At 53.2% G+C, this 15,584-nt stretch overlaps 2 protein-coding genes across 4 annotated transcripts in view; one reads left to right on the plus strand and one right to left on the minus strand.

The window, feature by feature from the left end:
* Positions 1 to 1,558: 1,558 nt before the first annotated feature.
* On the minus strand, positions 1,559 to 8,490 carry NOTUM (notum, palmitoleoyl-protein carboxylesterase). The gene is made up of 11 exons (XM_071451464.1): positions 7,882 to 8,490; positions 7,578 to 7,630; positions 7,331 to 7,426; positions 6,703 to 6,763; positions 5,775 to 5,833; positions 4,673 to 4,775; positions 3,815 to 4,006; positions 3,380 to 3,480; positions 3,135 to 3,282; positions 2,837 to 2,884; positions 1,559 to 2,734 (listed from the first exon to the last, which is right to left on the minus strand). The coding sequence occupies exons 1-11, from the start codon at positions 8,400 to 8,402 to the stop codon at positions 2,428 to 2,430; spliced, it is 1,689 nt and encodes a 562-aa protein (XP_071307565.1). The 5' UTR covers positions 8,403 to 8,490; the 3' UTR covers positions 1,559 to 2,427.
* A 5,485-nt stretch (positions 8,491 to 13,975) lies between these two features.
* ASPSCR1 (ASPSCR1 tether for SLC2A4, UBX domain containing) overlaps positions 13,976 to 15,584 on the plus strand; it is a 33,121-nt gene continuing 31,512 nt past the window's right edge. For 2 of the 3 annotated variants that reach the window (XR_011683090.1, XR_011683091.1), the window contains exons 1-3: positions 13,976 to 14,271; positions 14,354 to 14,409; positions 15,058 to 15,169. Coding sequence is in view for 1 of the 3 variants with exons in the window: in XM_071451463.1 (XP_071307564.1) it covers positions 14,173 to 14,271; positions 14,354 to 14,409; positions 15,058 to 15,169 (267 nt within the window). In the remaining 2 variants the exon portion in view is untranslated. The remainder of the gene's footprint in view (positions 14,272 to 14,353; positions 14,410 to 15,057; positions 15,170 to 15,584) is intronic. The other variant, XM_071451463.1, reaches the window with a different exon arrangement.

Below are 15,584 nucleotides of genomic sequence, written 5' to 3' on the forward strand. Positions count from 1 at the left end.
CCGGGGACAGGGACACTCCATGGCCCACCTGGGGACAGTCAGTGACACCGGGGCTCAAGGCAGAGCTGCTCAGATTCTGCTTCCCATGGGAAGTGGAGCCCCTCTGGAGAGCCCCCAGCACCAGGTGGTGCTGGCAGAGGGCAAAGGTCCCCGAAATCAGAACTCACACTGTGGGGCAGCACAGCTCACAGAGCACAGCCACCGTCCCCTCAGAAATAAAGAGCCTGATCCAGTCAAAAGATCACAAACACATGGCACTGAAGACTTCCAGTCTTGCCCTTTTGTCACTGGCTTCTGCACAGCAGAAAACAGAGAAAGGCGTAATCAGGACAATTCTACTTTTATACCCAAGTCATTAAAACATAAAAGATATCAGTAATCTCCAAACTGATCAGAGGCAAACTCCACTGATGTTTTCCTGCTTTTCAGTTTCACTGGGAGCACCAACCCTTTTCTCTTTAGTTTTTCTTTATCTTCAGTCTGTGTTAATCCCATCATGCACAGCAGGACAGCTGATTGTGGTGATCTGTGTGTGGTCCTGCCAGACTTTTCCTGAGCTCCAAGAAGAGGAACCAAAGGGCTACAGTTTGGTTCATTTTTTGGGTTTGCTTAGCCAAAACAAGAGATCACACACAGGTGAGGCAGCAGCCGTGCACAGCAGTGCAGGCATACACAGGTGAAGCAGCAGCCGTGCAGCAGCCGTGCAGGCACACCCAGGTGAGGCAGGAGCCATGCAGCAGCCATGCAGCAGCCATGCAGCAGCCGTGCAGGCACACACAGGTGAGGCAGCAGCCGTGCAGCAGCCGTGCAGGCACACACAGGTGAGGCAGCAGCCATGCAGCAGCCATGCAGCAGCCGTGCAGGCACACACAGGTGAGGCAGGAGCCATGCAGCAGCCATGCAGCAGCCATGCAGCAGCCGTGCAGGCACACACAGGTGAGGCAGGAGCCATGCAGCAGCCATGCAGCAGCCATGCAGCAGCCGTGCAGGCACACACAGGTGAGGCAGCAGCCGTGCAGCAGCCGTGCAGCAGCCGTGCAGCAGCCGTGCAGGCACACACAGGTGAGGCAGCAGCCGTGCAGCAGCCGTGCAGCTGCTGCTGGGGCAGGGCTCCCTCGCCCTGCCCTGCCCTGCAGGCTGAGGCTCTGCTCCAGCCCCCGCTGCTCCCAGCCCAGGAACGGCTCCTCTCCAGCCTCAGCCCTGCATTCTGCATCCCTCCCTTGTTCTCCTCCCACTGCCATCAAAGGGGATTCTCCCTGCTGTGGTGGGTGTGTTCCCAAATTGTTAGAAGAGAAATATGTTGGTGCTTGTCTTGTGTTCTCTGCCCTTTCTGCTCCAAATGCTTCTGATGCTCGGATCAAACATTTCCCTCACTGGGAGAGAGGCTTTGCAACAAAGCCAGATCTCCCTCCACCTTACAGTGCAATGCCCTGGACTACTGGGAAATCATAGTGAAAGTCTGCAAACATCAGGTGCTGGGTGAAAGTCTCTGTACTAAACCTTATATTACAACCTCTTCATCAGAGAAACAATGAAACATCAAGAAACAAAGGCACACTGCAAGGGAAACACAGAAATCTAATTAATACAAAACTTTAACACCACCCTTAGCCCTCTCCCAGGCACAAGTGACCATCAGGATAACCCATCCAAATGAGCAGCATATACAACTTTACAAAGATATAGGTATGGTTCTCTGGTCAGCCCTTATAAATAGCGTTTTACATATTAAAATAAATATGTCCATGTTGCCAAAGTAGCAAGAGGTTTCTTCATTATTAAAAAAAAATATGTTACAATATCCTTTATATTTCTTGCTTAGTTTAAAAAAGTAATTAAAAAGTCATTTTATAAAATAATATGAATAAATTGAGTACAAGAGTGTCCATCCCTAGCACGTGTCCTGGGTCTGTGTACTGTGATTCAGCATGAGATGCTAACCTCCAGGAAGTAATGCAATCATTCCTTCGCTCCTAGTTGGACAGAAGAAATCCAGTGCTTGCTTTTTTCACCACTTGTAACAAGTCTATGATGTAAAACTGATGGCAAGGGAAGATGTCCCAGATCTGGGGAAGGTTCTCATCGCTGCTATTTATGGCTTTGCTACTCCCTGTATCTGATTGCCTTGTGTAGCACAGGAAGAGGATGTGACCAGCTGAAACTCAGCCCTAGAGTTTGGAGGGAGGGAACAAGTTCCAGCCAAACAATGTAAGCAAGAAATTGCTGCTTGCCTTTTTTTTTTTCTTTTTTTTTCTTGACACACCATAAGCGTGCAAGATATGGGAGCATGTGAGTGCACAGGTGTGAGTGTGCCATGGGTATGAGCATGCATCTGCCTGCAGGAACATTAGGGAGAAGATCAGAAAGTTTGGGAGAAGGGCTGAGAGTCTCTCTCCTCCTGATCTAATCTCTGCCCCTCTGACCTTTCTAGTTACCACTGCTGAGCATCCCCAGGAGTTTACTCGGCTCCAGGCCCTGCTGCTGTGCCATCTTCTGAACATCAAAACCCATGTGCATGAGGAACTGGATCACATTCATCTCCTGCCCTGTGAACTGGTCCCTGATTGTGGGGCACGAGGGGTTGCAGTGAGGCCATGGACAGCTGTCAATCAGGTGAATTGGGCAGCCTTTCAGAGGAGCCTTCCCATTCTTGTTGCTCTCGTGGAGGCTCCGATCCCAGCAGTGCAGGGCACGGGGCAATGATGTCCCCTTCACCTGGATGTCAGTCCAATGACTGCAAAGACAAACAGTACAGATCACATCAGAGGGGTCAGGCTGCCAGGACAGGGTCATTCCCACCCCTGTTCACCTCTGCAGGATCTGCACAAGCACTTACTTGCGTGTGATGATCTCGTGGGACAAACAGGCAGGAGCAAAGCTTGCACTAAAGGAAAACAGAAACATGGGTTATGTCTTGAAGGACAAAGTAAGTCCTGCTGAATTGAACCTTCCAGACTAGGGAAAGAGTGGAATTTTACACAAAAATGAAAAAGGCAAGATTCTTGATGTAGATGAACTAATAGTTACCACATTTACAGCTCTCCTTTTTCAGCAGAGATCTGGGAACACAAGGAACTAGATAAGAACATCATTTAGAAACAAATACGCCAGGTTTTTCTCAATGAAACACTTACGTCACATCCTTCAAGGTGTTTCTCAGCTCTCTACCTAAATTCTGGATGTAGAGCCACTGTCCTTCCTGAACAGGCTGGCCAGTGAGGTGCACATTGTCTACAGTAAGCTGGGCCTCATCGAACAGCCACTGGACAACAAAGACTGGGCCTGGAAAGACAAAAAGTTTTGAAAAGGGAATGCTCCAAGTTAGTTACAAATACAGAGGGAACCCTAAACCATTTGATCTCTCTCCTTTGGTACTTACATCGAAGAGTGGGGTAAATCTTATATCCAAAAAAGCAATTCCATTCCTCTCCCTCTTTAAACTGCAGCTTACAGCGTTCGGGAACAACGCCATTCCAGTATCTAGAGGAGAAAGCAATAAAAGAATGGGAGGCACAGGGCAACCCTAACAATGCATCCTCTCCAGATCATAGTTCCTGTTCTGACTAGAATTTCAACTGATAGAACAGCTTTCTTGGCAGCACTGTCCCATCAACACATTTTAGAGCATCTGTAACTGTACACATTCTTTTGAACATTTAGACTTTATTGCCTTTTCCAATAAAATCATTGTAAACACACTGATGTAGACAACAACTACTCCTTAAGTATCAAAACGAAGGAACACAGCGAAGGAGAACATTTTTTCCACACTCTAACCACTCACAGCAGTGCACTTGAGAGCACCTGACTGTACCTTATTCCTCTCCTGATGGCCTCTGTTGGCGCACACGTTATGGTATCGATGCAGTCGGTCCTGCGGTACTGTTTGTTATCCAGGAACCATCCAGAGTCTGCCAAGCCTCGCACCTGAATCCCTTGGTAACCCATCTCCTCCAGCTGCTCTGCCACCCGATCCACGTTCAGGAGCACTCCTGTCCCTCCAGCACTGCAACAGCAACACCAGCACTGCAGTCACGAGGGGCACAGGGTGCTACAGACCTTGCGGGCAGACACACCTTCCTCAGCAGTGACGTGCTGCAAACACCTGCATCTGCCACAGCAGAGACACCCAACCATTCACCACCAACTTGGGAGACACCACACTATTTCCTTGCTTTGCAACACTCAGAAATAAAGCCAGTGCTGAGTAATAATCTGCAAGCTCAGAAACAAAGTCCAGTTGTTACTCTCTTTCCTGGGAAATACATGTGCTCTCTATCATTTCCAAGGGGGTTGGCTGCTCAAAAATGAAAAGAATCTGAAGTGAGACGAATTCACTCTTAGCAACTTCTCTATTACACCCTCAGTAATACACTGGGTGTAGCAGAGCTTTATGCAACACAGGATGATCCAGAGCACCTGTGCGAGGCAAATTTGGTTTTTATTTTGGTGTCCTGAATCAATTCACAGGTGTGTGTCTCAGGATATGGGCCAACAGGAACCAGAATTCTTGGTGCAGACATGAGAAAACTGACCAGAGATACAGGGTTTGCTGTTAGTGTTACTGTACTCCTAGGAGAAATGTTTCAGGAGCTGCTGGACCTCATCCCTTAACAGCTTCCTACTGTGGAAACCTTCTGTCTTCACGAAACAGAATCCTGTGGATACCTACCTGCTCCCTGCTAGCAGCAAGACTTTTGCAGTGCTCAGGCCTTTTCCCACCAGCTCCTTTATAACCTCCTGTATGATCAGGGCTCCCATGAAGGCATATTCATCTGGAAGACAGCTCAGTGTCAACAAAATTGCTTCCTGTCTAGGCCCAGACTTCTATTTCCTCTCTGAAAATGCTTAAGAACTTTGCAAAAGGATTAGAAACCTAAACTCAGGCTCATTTTATCCACCTATATGAAGTACACCTAACAAGAGATCTGCTCCCACCTTGTACAAGATGTGCTGCCCTGAAAGAGAACCATGTGAACTCAATTACACAAGTACCTTCCTACGACTGTGCTTAGAAATGAGCAACTTTGGAAAAGGAAAACAAGAAGGAAGATGCTGCAGAAACACACACAGACCTTCCTACCACCTGGAATCTCAGTTCCAACTTACTGCTTCCCCTTCTTCCCAGTTCATCAAGCCAATTCAGAGAAGCAATGGTTCACAAGATGTTACATGTACAGAGACACTGCTTCCATCCGTGGCTGCTGATGTGTAACTGCTCCACAGGAACAGTGCCAAGGAGCTGGGATGGAGTGGAAAGGTCCCTCCCTTACTGTGACACCACTGGAATGACAGTGGATGGCAATGCAGCCTGCTTTAATATGAACGATGCTGTTTCCCAAAGAAACCTGCAGACAGCTTCAGCTTGACACACAACGGCTCCTGCCTAAGGCCAAATATCTTCCTGATTAAAGTCTGACACTAAATTCCCAGTCCTGCCTCTCAGGTCAGCCGTGCTAAAGTTACATGCAACAGTCCATGGTCCAATTAATTTGCTACGTGCTGGAACCTGGAGATTCATCTAAAAGGAATTCTGGTCTTCTAATCCTTGCATACTGCATCAGTGTAACATCTCTTCAAGCAGTGGCTCTGAACTATGTCAAAACAGCCTGAGCTAAAGAGATCAGGATGTTTTATCTGGAAGTAGCTTGATATTCTTTCCTGCCCTTCAGCAAGAAAAAGCCTGTTTCTCGTCCGCGTGGTTTCACAGAAGTCTGGCCACATCCTTTAATGTGTGATGTCTGGGGCAGCAAGGGCCCATCAGCAACACTCACTTTTCTCAGACTTGGAAGAGGCACCGCTCCAAACATCACTTGAGCAATATGGGATGAATCTGTAAGAGAGAGCTGTGTGAGTCCTGCTGTGCCTCTGACACGCACAACAGGGTGAGGATGCGGTCACTTAACTGGAAGAAAAATAAATCCTGGGGAAAAGGGAAGGGGAAAAGGGAAAAGTTTCTGTCCAGCTCGACAACTTACCTTCCTGCACACCAAGTGACAATCGTAACTTTCTTGAATTTTCTCCTGAACACTAATAGTTTTACTGAGTTAAATCAATAAATAACATGTATTTTATCAATCTAATTGAATCACTAAGCTCAGGGGACAGAACGATGGAGCATGACTTTGCTCTCAGCTATTCTGCCAACACAGTGGATGGCCTGTCACAGGGCAACTCTCTATGCTTCCGTTTTTCACACGAAAAATGAGAAGACTCTAGTCAGTGCAGTGTAAATGCTGACTGCAACCACTGGAGGTTTTTGCAGGAATTAACTTCACATGTCTCTGTTTTGCAGAAGACAAATTAACATCCCTTCTGTATAGATGCATATATAAACTGGTGTCTCTCATTTCTCTTCTTTGAACTAGGAGAGCTGCTCCACATTCTTCTCAAATTGTCAGATGTGTAACACGCTATCAGCCCAGCACTCACGATGGATTCACCACTGCAGCTGTTTGAGAAGGCTCTCTAAGCTATCCCCAGTTTTTCTTCATTAGATTACCCCACAACTCCAAGGAGATTGAACCTGAGTTTCTCGACTTTGTCAGCTTTAAGTGTTAGAGAGCTGAAGTAAATGAGGAATCACACAATTTCCTTTTCCAAGTATTAGTCTTAACCTGTCTCTGCAGCACTCTTGCTAGCCTAAAAGGCAGGAGATGCTGTTTAAGTATAAAGCTATTTCCCTCCGTTGTCCCTCCTTACACCATGTTTGCATTCCACCAGTGGGGATTTTCTTCTGGCTGAGAGGAGAGGATCCCAGTTCCTGCAGATGGGCAGAAAGAAACAAAAAACATACAGATGACAGTCTGTGATTTCAGAGGAATCGTAGGAGCCTCATGCAAGACCTCTGACCACACAGAAAACAAACATCCATGATGAAAAACATCGGCAAGGGAAGTGGAAGGAACATTTCTAAATTTGCCCTTAGGCAGATTTAACACTCAGAATTTGATTCATGCTACAGATGAAACCCGTCTAGAAGCTTCTTGTAGCACAGAAAAGACCTGCGATGCCTATTTAAGTACCTCCCCAAAAGACAAATCCTAGCAGGTAAATTCCAATACACTCAGACGATCTGTGTGAGTGACGGAGGTTTGGGTGCCCGGGAGGCTGCAGCACGAGAAGAGAGCGAAGAGAGCAGCACTCATTACCGGCGGTACCTGCGCACCCAGAGCCTGCCAGCGCCCGCGGCACGGGATCACCGCGGGGCAGCAACCGGGCACCGTCCGGGGTGGTGACGGGTCCGGGGTGGTGACGGCGGGCGCTGCCTCAGCCCGGTCCCGGTCCCGGTGCCTCGGGGCTGCCCCACGGGGCGGAGGGGGCGACTCACCCACGCGGGTCGCGGGCCACTCCCGGGAGCTCATCAGCCGCCGCATGGTGTCGTAGCGGGTGTCGCAGTTCTCCCTGTTGAAGCAGTACCACCCTCCTGGCGAGGGGACAGGGGTCAGCTGCCCCGCAGGGCCGGGGTCTCGCGGCCGAGGGACGGCGGCCCTCGGGGGCCGGGGCACCGAGGGCAGCCTCGGGTCGCCGCCCCGCTCGTGGCCGCCGTGGCGGAAGTCGGGGGCGCCGGCGCTCACCTTCCAGGAACAGCAGCCAGCGCCGACTGCCTTTGGACTCCTTCAGGTAGTAGCTGCGGGCACAGACAAGGGGCAGCGCCTCAGCGGGAGCCGGGCCCGGCCGCGCCGCTCCGCTGCCGCTCGAGCCGGGGCCGCCGCCCGGGAGGCGCTCGCTGCACCTGTCGCCGCCGGTGCCGCGCGCCGCCGCGCGGTGGCGCCGCAGCCCTCGGGGCCGGGCCGGGGGAGCGGCGGCGGCGGCGGCGGCGGCGGACGCGCGGGGCAGCCCCGGGGCGCCCGGAGGGGCCGGCGCGGCGCGGGGACTCACCCGGCCGGGCTGCCGTCGTTGCAGGTGACCGAGGCGTTGTGCAGGAGGTGCAGGCGCAGGTCGTGCGGCAGCGCCTGGGCCGAGCAGGGGTACAGCGACTGCGCCAGGCTCTTGACCTGCGCCATGAAGCTGTCCATGTTGCCCTCCACGGCGGTGAAGTCCAGCGGGAAACTCTCGGCTGCCGCCGCCGCCGCCGCCTCGCCGCGCTCGCGGACCGCCGGGCCTCGCCGCCGCCAGCCCTTCCTGCCCTCGCCGCCGGGCCCGGCGTGCAGCAGCCCCAGCAGCAGCAGGAGGTGCACCGCCGCCGTGCCCATCGCCGCCCGCCGCCACCCGCCGTTCGCCGCGGCAGCAGCCAGTCCCCGGCGGCGGGCAGCGCCGCCCGCGCTCCGCCGCGCCCCGCCGCGCCACCCGCGGGGACGGGGGTCGGCGGCGGTGGGCGAAGAGGGCAGCGCCGGCGGCGCGGGCTCGGCGGCGCGGCTGCCGGCACAGGAGCCCGCCGCCCGCTCCCAGGCGGCGAGCATGACAGAAGGGCACGGAGTGCGCGGGGAGCGCGCCGGGGGCGCCGCCAGCCCGGGCGCCGCGTGGGGCAGCAGCCGGCCAGCCCCCGCCCTGCCCTGCCCTGCCCTCCGCCCCCTCGGAGCGAGGCGGAGGGAGCGGGGGGTCTGCGCCGCACCGCACCGGCACGGTGGGCCGCTCCGTCGGGGCGCGCCCCGCGCTCGACGGCGACGCCATCGCCGCCCCTGCCGGCGCCGGGGCCGCGGCGGTGGCGGCGGCGCCCGACAGCCTCGCCCGCAGGGCGGCGGGGGCCCGGGGCGGCCTCTCCCCGCGGCCGGGGGGGCGGCCGGGCCGCCCGAGCGCGAGACCCCGCACGTGGCAGCCCCCGTGGCGGCGCCCCAGGCCCGCGCCGCGCCCCCCGGCCCGCCCCTCTCCCCCCAGAGCCCCGACGGCAGCTCCTCCCCGGCTCCGCGTCGGCGGCACTGCCCGCCCCGCCCCGGGACGTGCCGCCGCCTCTCCACCGGCGGAGCTCAGCCCCGCGCCCCCCGGGCGCTCCCGTGCGGGATCCCGCACGCCGGCCCGCGATGCCGCGCTCCAGCCTGGCCCCGGCTCCCGCACGGCAGCGAGAAGCGGCCCTGTGGTCCCCGACATCGGCGTCCGGTCTGCTCGGCTTCCGCGGGTGCCCGGGGCCGGCGGCAGCTCGCCCCCGGCCGGAGGATGCTGCAGCCGGGAACGGGAGGGGACGCGGAGGCCCCGGGCGCGCCGGAGCCACGGCGGGCCGGAGGCGGCGGTAACGGCCCCCCGCAGCCCCCGGCCGCCGCCGCCGCCGCCGCCGCCCGGGGGTCGGAGTCTCCGCGCCGTAGAGGCTGCGCCCTGTTGCTCCCCGCAGCTCCCGAGGTTTACCGCCGGCCGCTCTCCCCCGGGGCCCGGACGTTTCCAGGAATTGCAAGAAAAATCCTGGAGAAAAAGCCGTGTTGTCACCAGAGTGCTGGTCATCTGGGAGAGGGAGAATTCCCTGGAAATGGCCTTATTGCAGACCTCGCAGTTAAACACCGAGGAAAACCAGAGAAAATACTACGCTTTGAATAATACGCTCCTCACCAGCCCTCCAGAAAGGAACAGGAGGATTGTCTTTACTGGGAAATATAATCTATCTGGGATCAGAAAAGGTGAAAATAGTATAATCTTAAAATAGCACGTGGAAGGTTTTTTTTTTTTGTCAAGCTGGAATTAGGGCTGTCCAACTGCTGCAACTACATTTTTTACCTTACTGTGTTTGGACTTTCTGAATGTAGGCTCAGCTCTATGTTTCCTACACACGTAGCATGTGGTTTTGGTTTGCTTGCTATGTTGGTTTTTTTATCTTTCAGTTACTCTTACGTACTCTCAGTTCTTGCTCTGTTCTCACTAAGACTTTTACCCTCAAATGTTTTATTTAAGTGCTAATACTGACAGCAGTATCTTTAAAGCCAAGAAAAGCTACTCAATTGACTGTGCACCTCCTCAGGTGCACTATGTTCACTCCTGATAAGTTTTAGGTCCCAGCACATTTCTGCATCGCTGTATCTTTCTCTGCCATGGCCTAAACCTCCCTTGCTCACTGTCCCTGCCAGGTCCCAGCAATGGATCACCGAGGCTACTTATGGCTAGTTATGGCAAGTTAAAGAGCTCGTCAGTCAGCCCGAGCAGAGCTTTATCTGGAACCTGGTCAGTTAGTGCGCAGTCTGAAGCACTGAGTCCTCGGAGTGCTCCAGGATCCCTGGAAACGATGGCATAAACAACTTGGGCACCTCACAGCACGAAACCAGGAGGGGTGAGACTGCTGAGCTGCATCCTTCACAGCAAAGCTGCTGTGCCTCCCGTTGCCAGGCTTGCATTCCTCCTGGTGTCCCTGCTCTTTCTCTCCACGGAGGGCTGAGTTCCTGCACTCTGTAATGCCTTGCTTGGTAACCAGCTGGCGCATTGAGGGCTGACTGATTATGATGCACCAGGGAGGCATCTTCTGGCAGAGAGGAATGCAGGTTAAAGTTGCAGATCTTTGTCCTGAGAAGTGAAGCAAAGAAATTCAAGTTTTATGTGGTTTGGCTTTACTGAGCCCTCTTCAGCTTTCTGACCTCTGGTTCAGGTCACTCAGGGGAGAGTTCATTCAGAGCACTCTTGCTATCCTTCCAAAGCTCAGGAAAATGTTGTATTACTTTTCATGGCTGAGCAAGGGGCTATGAGGAAGAATGTAAGTCTGTAGGTCTGGTGTAACAGCCTTTCTGATCTCTAAACATTTAAATCTGGTACCGTTCAACTCCTTGACATACTGAACTTGAATGAACATCAAAGTGACACATATTTTAGGGAATTTTATAATAGTTCAGCATGAGAGGTTCATTGAGTTTTAATCTCTTGGTTAAGTAGCCTCCTTACATTGAATAGATTGGCCTCAGTGCAAAAAGAAGCCCAGAGAAAGCTGAAAGAATTGGAGTCCTGCTCCAGGCACTGGAGATTTGGCATTTTTATTGGTAGGAGTGAAGCACATAGGAGGCAAGCAGGAGACTTAATGATTGAGAATAACGTTGTGGGAGGTATTATTTTCATTTAATACCCTTGAAAGTGAAATGTCCTGCATAAGGTGTTCCACTATGTGCTATGTCCCCATATGTCCAGTGTGTTGGAGTATGCTGTACCAAAGCTTATGAGGCAGTTCTGAATTCCCTCACACCCTGCCAGGACCAAGGCAGCCCCTGCACTGGCCCTCTAGATGTTTACCAAGGAAACCCAGGTACCAAGAGGGTGACACCTGGCTCGTGTGTAGGGGCTTGTGCCTCAGGTGTGGTTCCCCTTCATAGCCACCTCTCATTCCTGATTTGAGCCACGCTGCAGCCCTGGCTCAGACCGAGCTCCCTGGCTCATTGCCTGGGTCTTGTGTTGTGTGTAAATCACCCCTTACAGCACCACTCACCAGAATCCTGCTTTCACACAGTCATGCTACTGCTGCCTCCTCCCAAGGCCAGGGGTTGCAAAGAGCTCCAGGAGAGCAGTGGAGCCCTCTTAAAACCTGGGAACAGATGTGATGTGATGTGCTGGGTGATGCTCTGGTAGGAACCATCTCTTGAAACACTCCAGAATTATTGTTAAAATGATAAGCAGCTTGTCCTGCATCATGTTTTGGAGCTTGTTACTACATTTCTAGATGTTCACAGCTAATTTCCTGTTCATTTTGAAAGAAGAAATAAAAAATAAAAGCAGGTGAGGTTTTATGAAGAAGCAAATATGTGTTATTCCCTGTATGCCTGTGACAATGCAGATGCAGACAGTGCCAGGGCTATGTATTGAATGCAAAGCACCAGCTGCCTGAAAAGTGGGATTAGGGAAAGTCATTATGCAGTGTGTTCACTCTAATCACCAAAAAAATGCAATTTAAGACGAATTTTTGGAGGATGTTTGGCTGGGGCTCATCTGGTAGATTTGCATGCATCCTCCAGCCTGACAGTGGCAGAAATCAGATATAAGGGTGTTTTCAGCCATTCCCAAATGAGATCCTCTTTCTTTGTGGCCTTTTAATGGACTCCAGGTTGTAACCACCTCCCCCATTTCTCTCCTGATGCTTCTAATTTCAGATAAATATTTGAGATTAGAAGTGGCTCTGGGTATGAAATGTGACCCTTCTCCTCCATGCAACTCTATGATTATGACGTACTATTAATAATCACAATCACCTCTAATCCTACAATTTAGCAATGTTCAGCTCAAATTACATTGGTGTCTTTTTAACAGGAGCAACATTTCTGTCAGGGATGTGTCACTTCCAGATGCAAAAAAGGTGCAAAAGATGAAACAGCTGCCTGCTTCAGACATCAAATAGGAGCTACACCCATCCAGAAATGAGACCAGTGTTTTGGGCCATGAAACCCAAAGTGCATCTTTCAGATTGGAATGGCTGCTCTGCCTGAGTAGGGGATAGTCACTGCAGTTAACAAAATCATCTTAATTGCTTATTCGCCTCCAGCAGAAGTATTAATTAGTGGAAGAATGGGATATCTTCATTATGCGTGAGATAATTGCAGAGCTTTGGATCTCTCCGTCTTTTAAAGAAGTCCGACTATCTGACTTGAATATCAGATATTTGTTGCACCCTTATTTAGACAAGTGTGTCAACTTTGAGAAAATCTTTCCCTTAAATGCTCACACCTCTTCATGTATATTTACAGCATAACACAATTGAAAAGGTAGAAAACTAAATATCCTGAACACTGTAGCTCTATAAATGTGATGGCAATGATAGTGCCCAATGGGTGGACTTTGGAATCCGCATCCATAAGCTATTTAATCCATCATTAAAATTCCCATGTTTCTCCCATCTCTGACACTGCTGATATGGTTAACACAAGCAAGTGTTATCTTTCATAAAAGTGTCTTGAAAGGATCTTTTCTTTTATAAGCCAAGCAAACCAGACATTTTTGTGGGTGCTGGGGTAGAGGTGGAGACTTAACATATAGGATAAATATAGAAGAAGTAGAGAAAGGAGAAAGTATTTGGAATGTGGTTACAACTTTGGCTAAATAAATTCCAGTGGTTACTCAAACTAAAAGTTTTGGGTTTTGTTTGTTGGGGTTTTTTACTGTGGGTTTTTTTTTTTGTTTCGCTTTGTTTCTGTTTTTGTTTTGTTTTGTTTTGTTTTTTAGGTTTTTTTTTGGTGAGTTGTTTTGTTGTCTTTCTATGATAGCAAACTAAACAGACTGTCATCGAATCTGAGAGTGCCTTTGATGCAGAGGCCATGCTGAGACTGAAGGGGAAACCCATAAATGAAATAAAGTCTCTGGGAAATTGTGTGTTGTGAAATGTATGATAATTTCGGTTCCTTGGCTGCAGCCATGTCTCCTGACCATCTGAGTTTGCAGCACTGACCACGAGGTTCCAAATGAACTTTTTTCTCTTTTTTTTGCCAGAAGAAGCGTCTCTCAGGGGCACCAGGATGCCGTGCTTTGTCTGACCAACGGCGTCCCGGTTGTTGGGCACTGCCGGGACACTCCCGTGGCACGGGGAAGGCGGCAGGACGGTCCCCATTCCCCTGAGACACGCGGCGTTCCCAGGGCTGTTATTTGGCCCAGGAGAGCCTTCCCTGTAGGCGCAAGGATTTTCGGTACCACTGCTTGGGAGGGAGATCCGAACCCTTCTGCCCAAGGCATTTCTGGCCCCGGCGCTGCCTGGGGATGCCCGGGCCGGCCGGCCCTCGGTTAGGGGTCGCCGCCTGCGCTGCCGGCCAGGGTCTCGGTAAAACGAGAAAATGTTTGAAAATGTTTTATTTCCCTGGGGGAGGATCCCGACACTGGAAACCCAAGGGACAACACAGGCGCCGACAGCCACAGCGGGAGGTGGGCCTGGCTCCCGTCCCGCTCCCCGCGGGGCTGCGAGACGGCGGCGGCTCCGGAGCCGCCCCCACCGCGGCCCGGCGGGCAGGGCCGGGGGCAGCCCCCGCCCAGCGCCGGGGAAGCCGCCCGGGCCGCCCACCGTGCGCCGTGTCCAGGGGCCGCCGCCGCCAGCCCCCCTCGCGCCCCGGGCGAACCGCCCCGCTCTGCTCCGCCCGCAGAGCCGCCGGCCCGTCCCGCCGCGGGCCGGCTCCGCCAGGCCGGGACCGTCCGCGACCGCTCGCTTCCGCAGCCGCCGGGCCGGGCCGGGCCGAGCCAGCGGCCCCGTCCTCCTCCCCTCCGGTGCGGTCGGGGCGCGACGCGGCGGGGCGGGCCGGCAGCGGGACGGCCCCGGGACGGCTCCGCCCCGGCCGCGCGGGGCTGGCACGGCAGGGGAAGATGGCGGCGGCGGGCGGGGGCGGCGCCGCGGTGTCGGTGCTGGCGCCCAGCGGGCGGCGGGTCACGGTGCGGGTGGGGCCCGGCACGGTCCTGCTCCAGGTGGGTCCGCGGGGCGAGGGGGCTGAGGGGAAGGCGGTGGCAGGGCCGCAGGCCGGCCTTGACGCCTCTGTTCTCTCCGCAGGTCCTCGAGGAGGTCTGCAGGAAGCAGGGTGGCAGCCCCGGCGAGTACGGCCTGAAGTGAGTGTGTCCGCGGGGCCGGGCCGGCTCCGGCTGCCCCGGCCGTGCGAGACGCCCCGCCCGCGGCCGCTCTCCGCGCCGGGCCCGGCGCTACCGGAGCCCGCGGCGCGTCCGGGGCCCGGCGGAACCCGCGGCGGGCGGTGGGAGTGCGAGGGGCCGGGACACACGCTGAGCTCTGCTCAGGACGGCTCGCCCCGGTTTCCCTGTGCACGCTCCTTTCGGTGCTGGGACACACGGCGAGGGCCCATGCCGCTGCCACGGGACACCCACGCGTGCGCCTCATCCAGAGCGCAGATCAGCAACGCCCGTCTCCCCTCTTACCTGGGGGTTTGACCCTCCGCTTTTATGGTGTCTTAATTGCAACTCGTTTGTCTGAGTAGCACAAAAAAAAAAAAAAAAGAAAAAAAAAAAAAAAAAAAAAGAGTACATTGGTATTTAACCAGGCTTGGCTATGTAGTTGGTTGCTATTTATCTCTTTAAAACCTTTAAAGGAAGAACATAGATTTGAGTCCCTTCTCTGTGACTTCTATGAACTGCAGCTCCTTTGGTGTGAAGAATAGCTTTTGTTGATTTTGTTGAATTCCTCCTGGGAATTCTCTTGTCCAATACCTGGACTTTGTATTGCTCATAGGTTGTGTTCTCCTTCAGGTTTCAGAGGAATGTGTTGGACCTCTCTTTGCAGTGGAGATTTGCTAGGCTGCCCAACAATGCCAAACTGGAGATGGTGCCAGTCTCCAGCAGAGCAGGAGCTGGAACCACGGTATGTTCATTTACACAGTGTGACCTGTTTTGTTCAGTTACCAGTTGTGCTGATAGGATCTCATCAGATCTAATGACCAAGAGGCCGGCGTGGGCAATGCCTCTGTGAGAGACCAGCTGAAGACTGGCTGCAGTGCTTTTGAAAATAGTAATTAAGTAGCTGAAATTCTTTACTTAGAGTCTGCATGAGCATGGGGTACCAGCTGTGCTAGAGGAGAGTGGGATGGTTTGGGGAGCTGAAAAACTAGTGGTCATGGATAGCTAAGAAGTTAAACATCAGTGATGACTAATTCAGTTCCCTTTCCTAATTTCTGTTTCAGTTGCTGTTGTCCAGCTCTGGATTTTGAGTAAATCTCAGATTCTTACAGAATCTTGTTTTGCTGCTTTCCCAACATTGGTGTTCATGGTGTGTTTAC

The sequence above is a fragment of the Agelaius tricolor genome, unplaced genomic scaffold (assembly GCF_023055355.1).
Source record: "Agelaius tricolor isolate 1412-34295 unplaced genomic scaffold, bAgeTri1.0.p SCAF_32, whole genome shotgun sequence".
NCBI lineage: Eukaryota > Metazoa > Chordata > Aves > Passeriformes > Icteridae > Agelaius > Agelaius tricolor.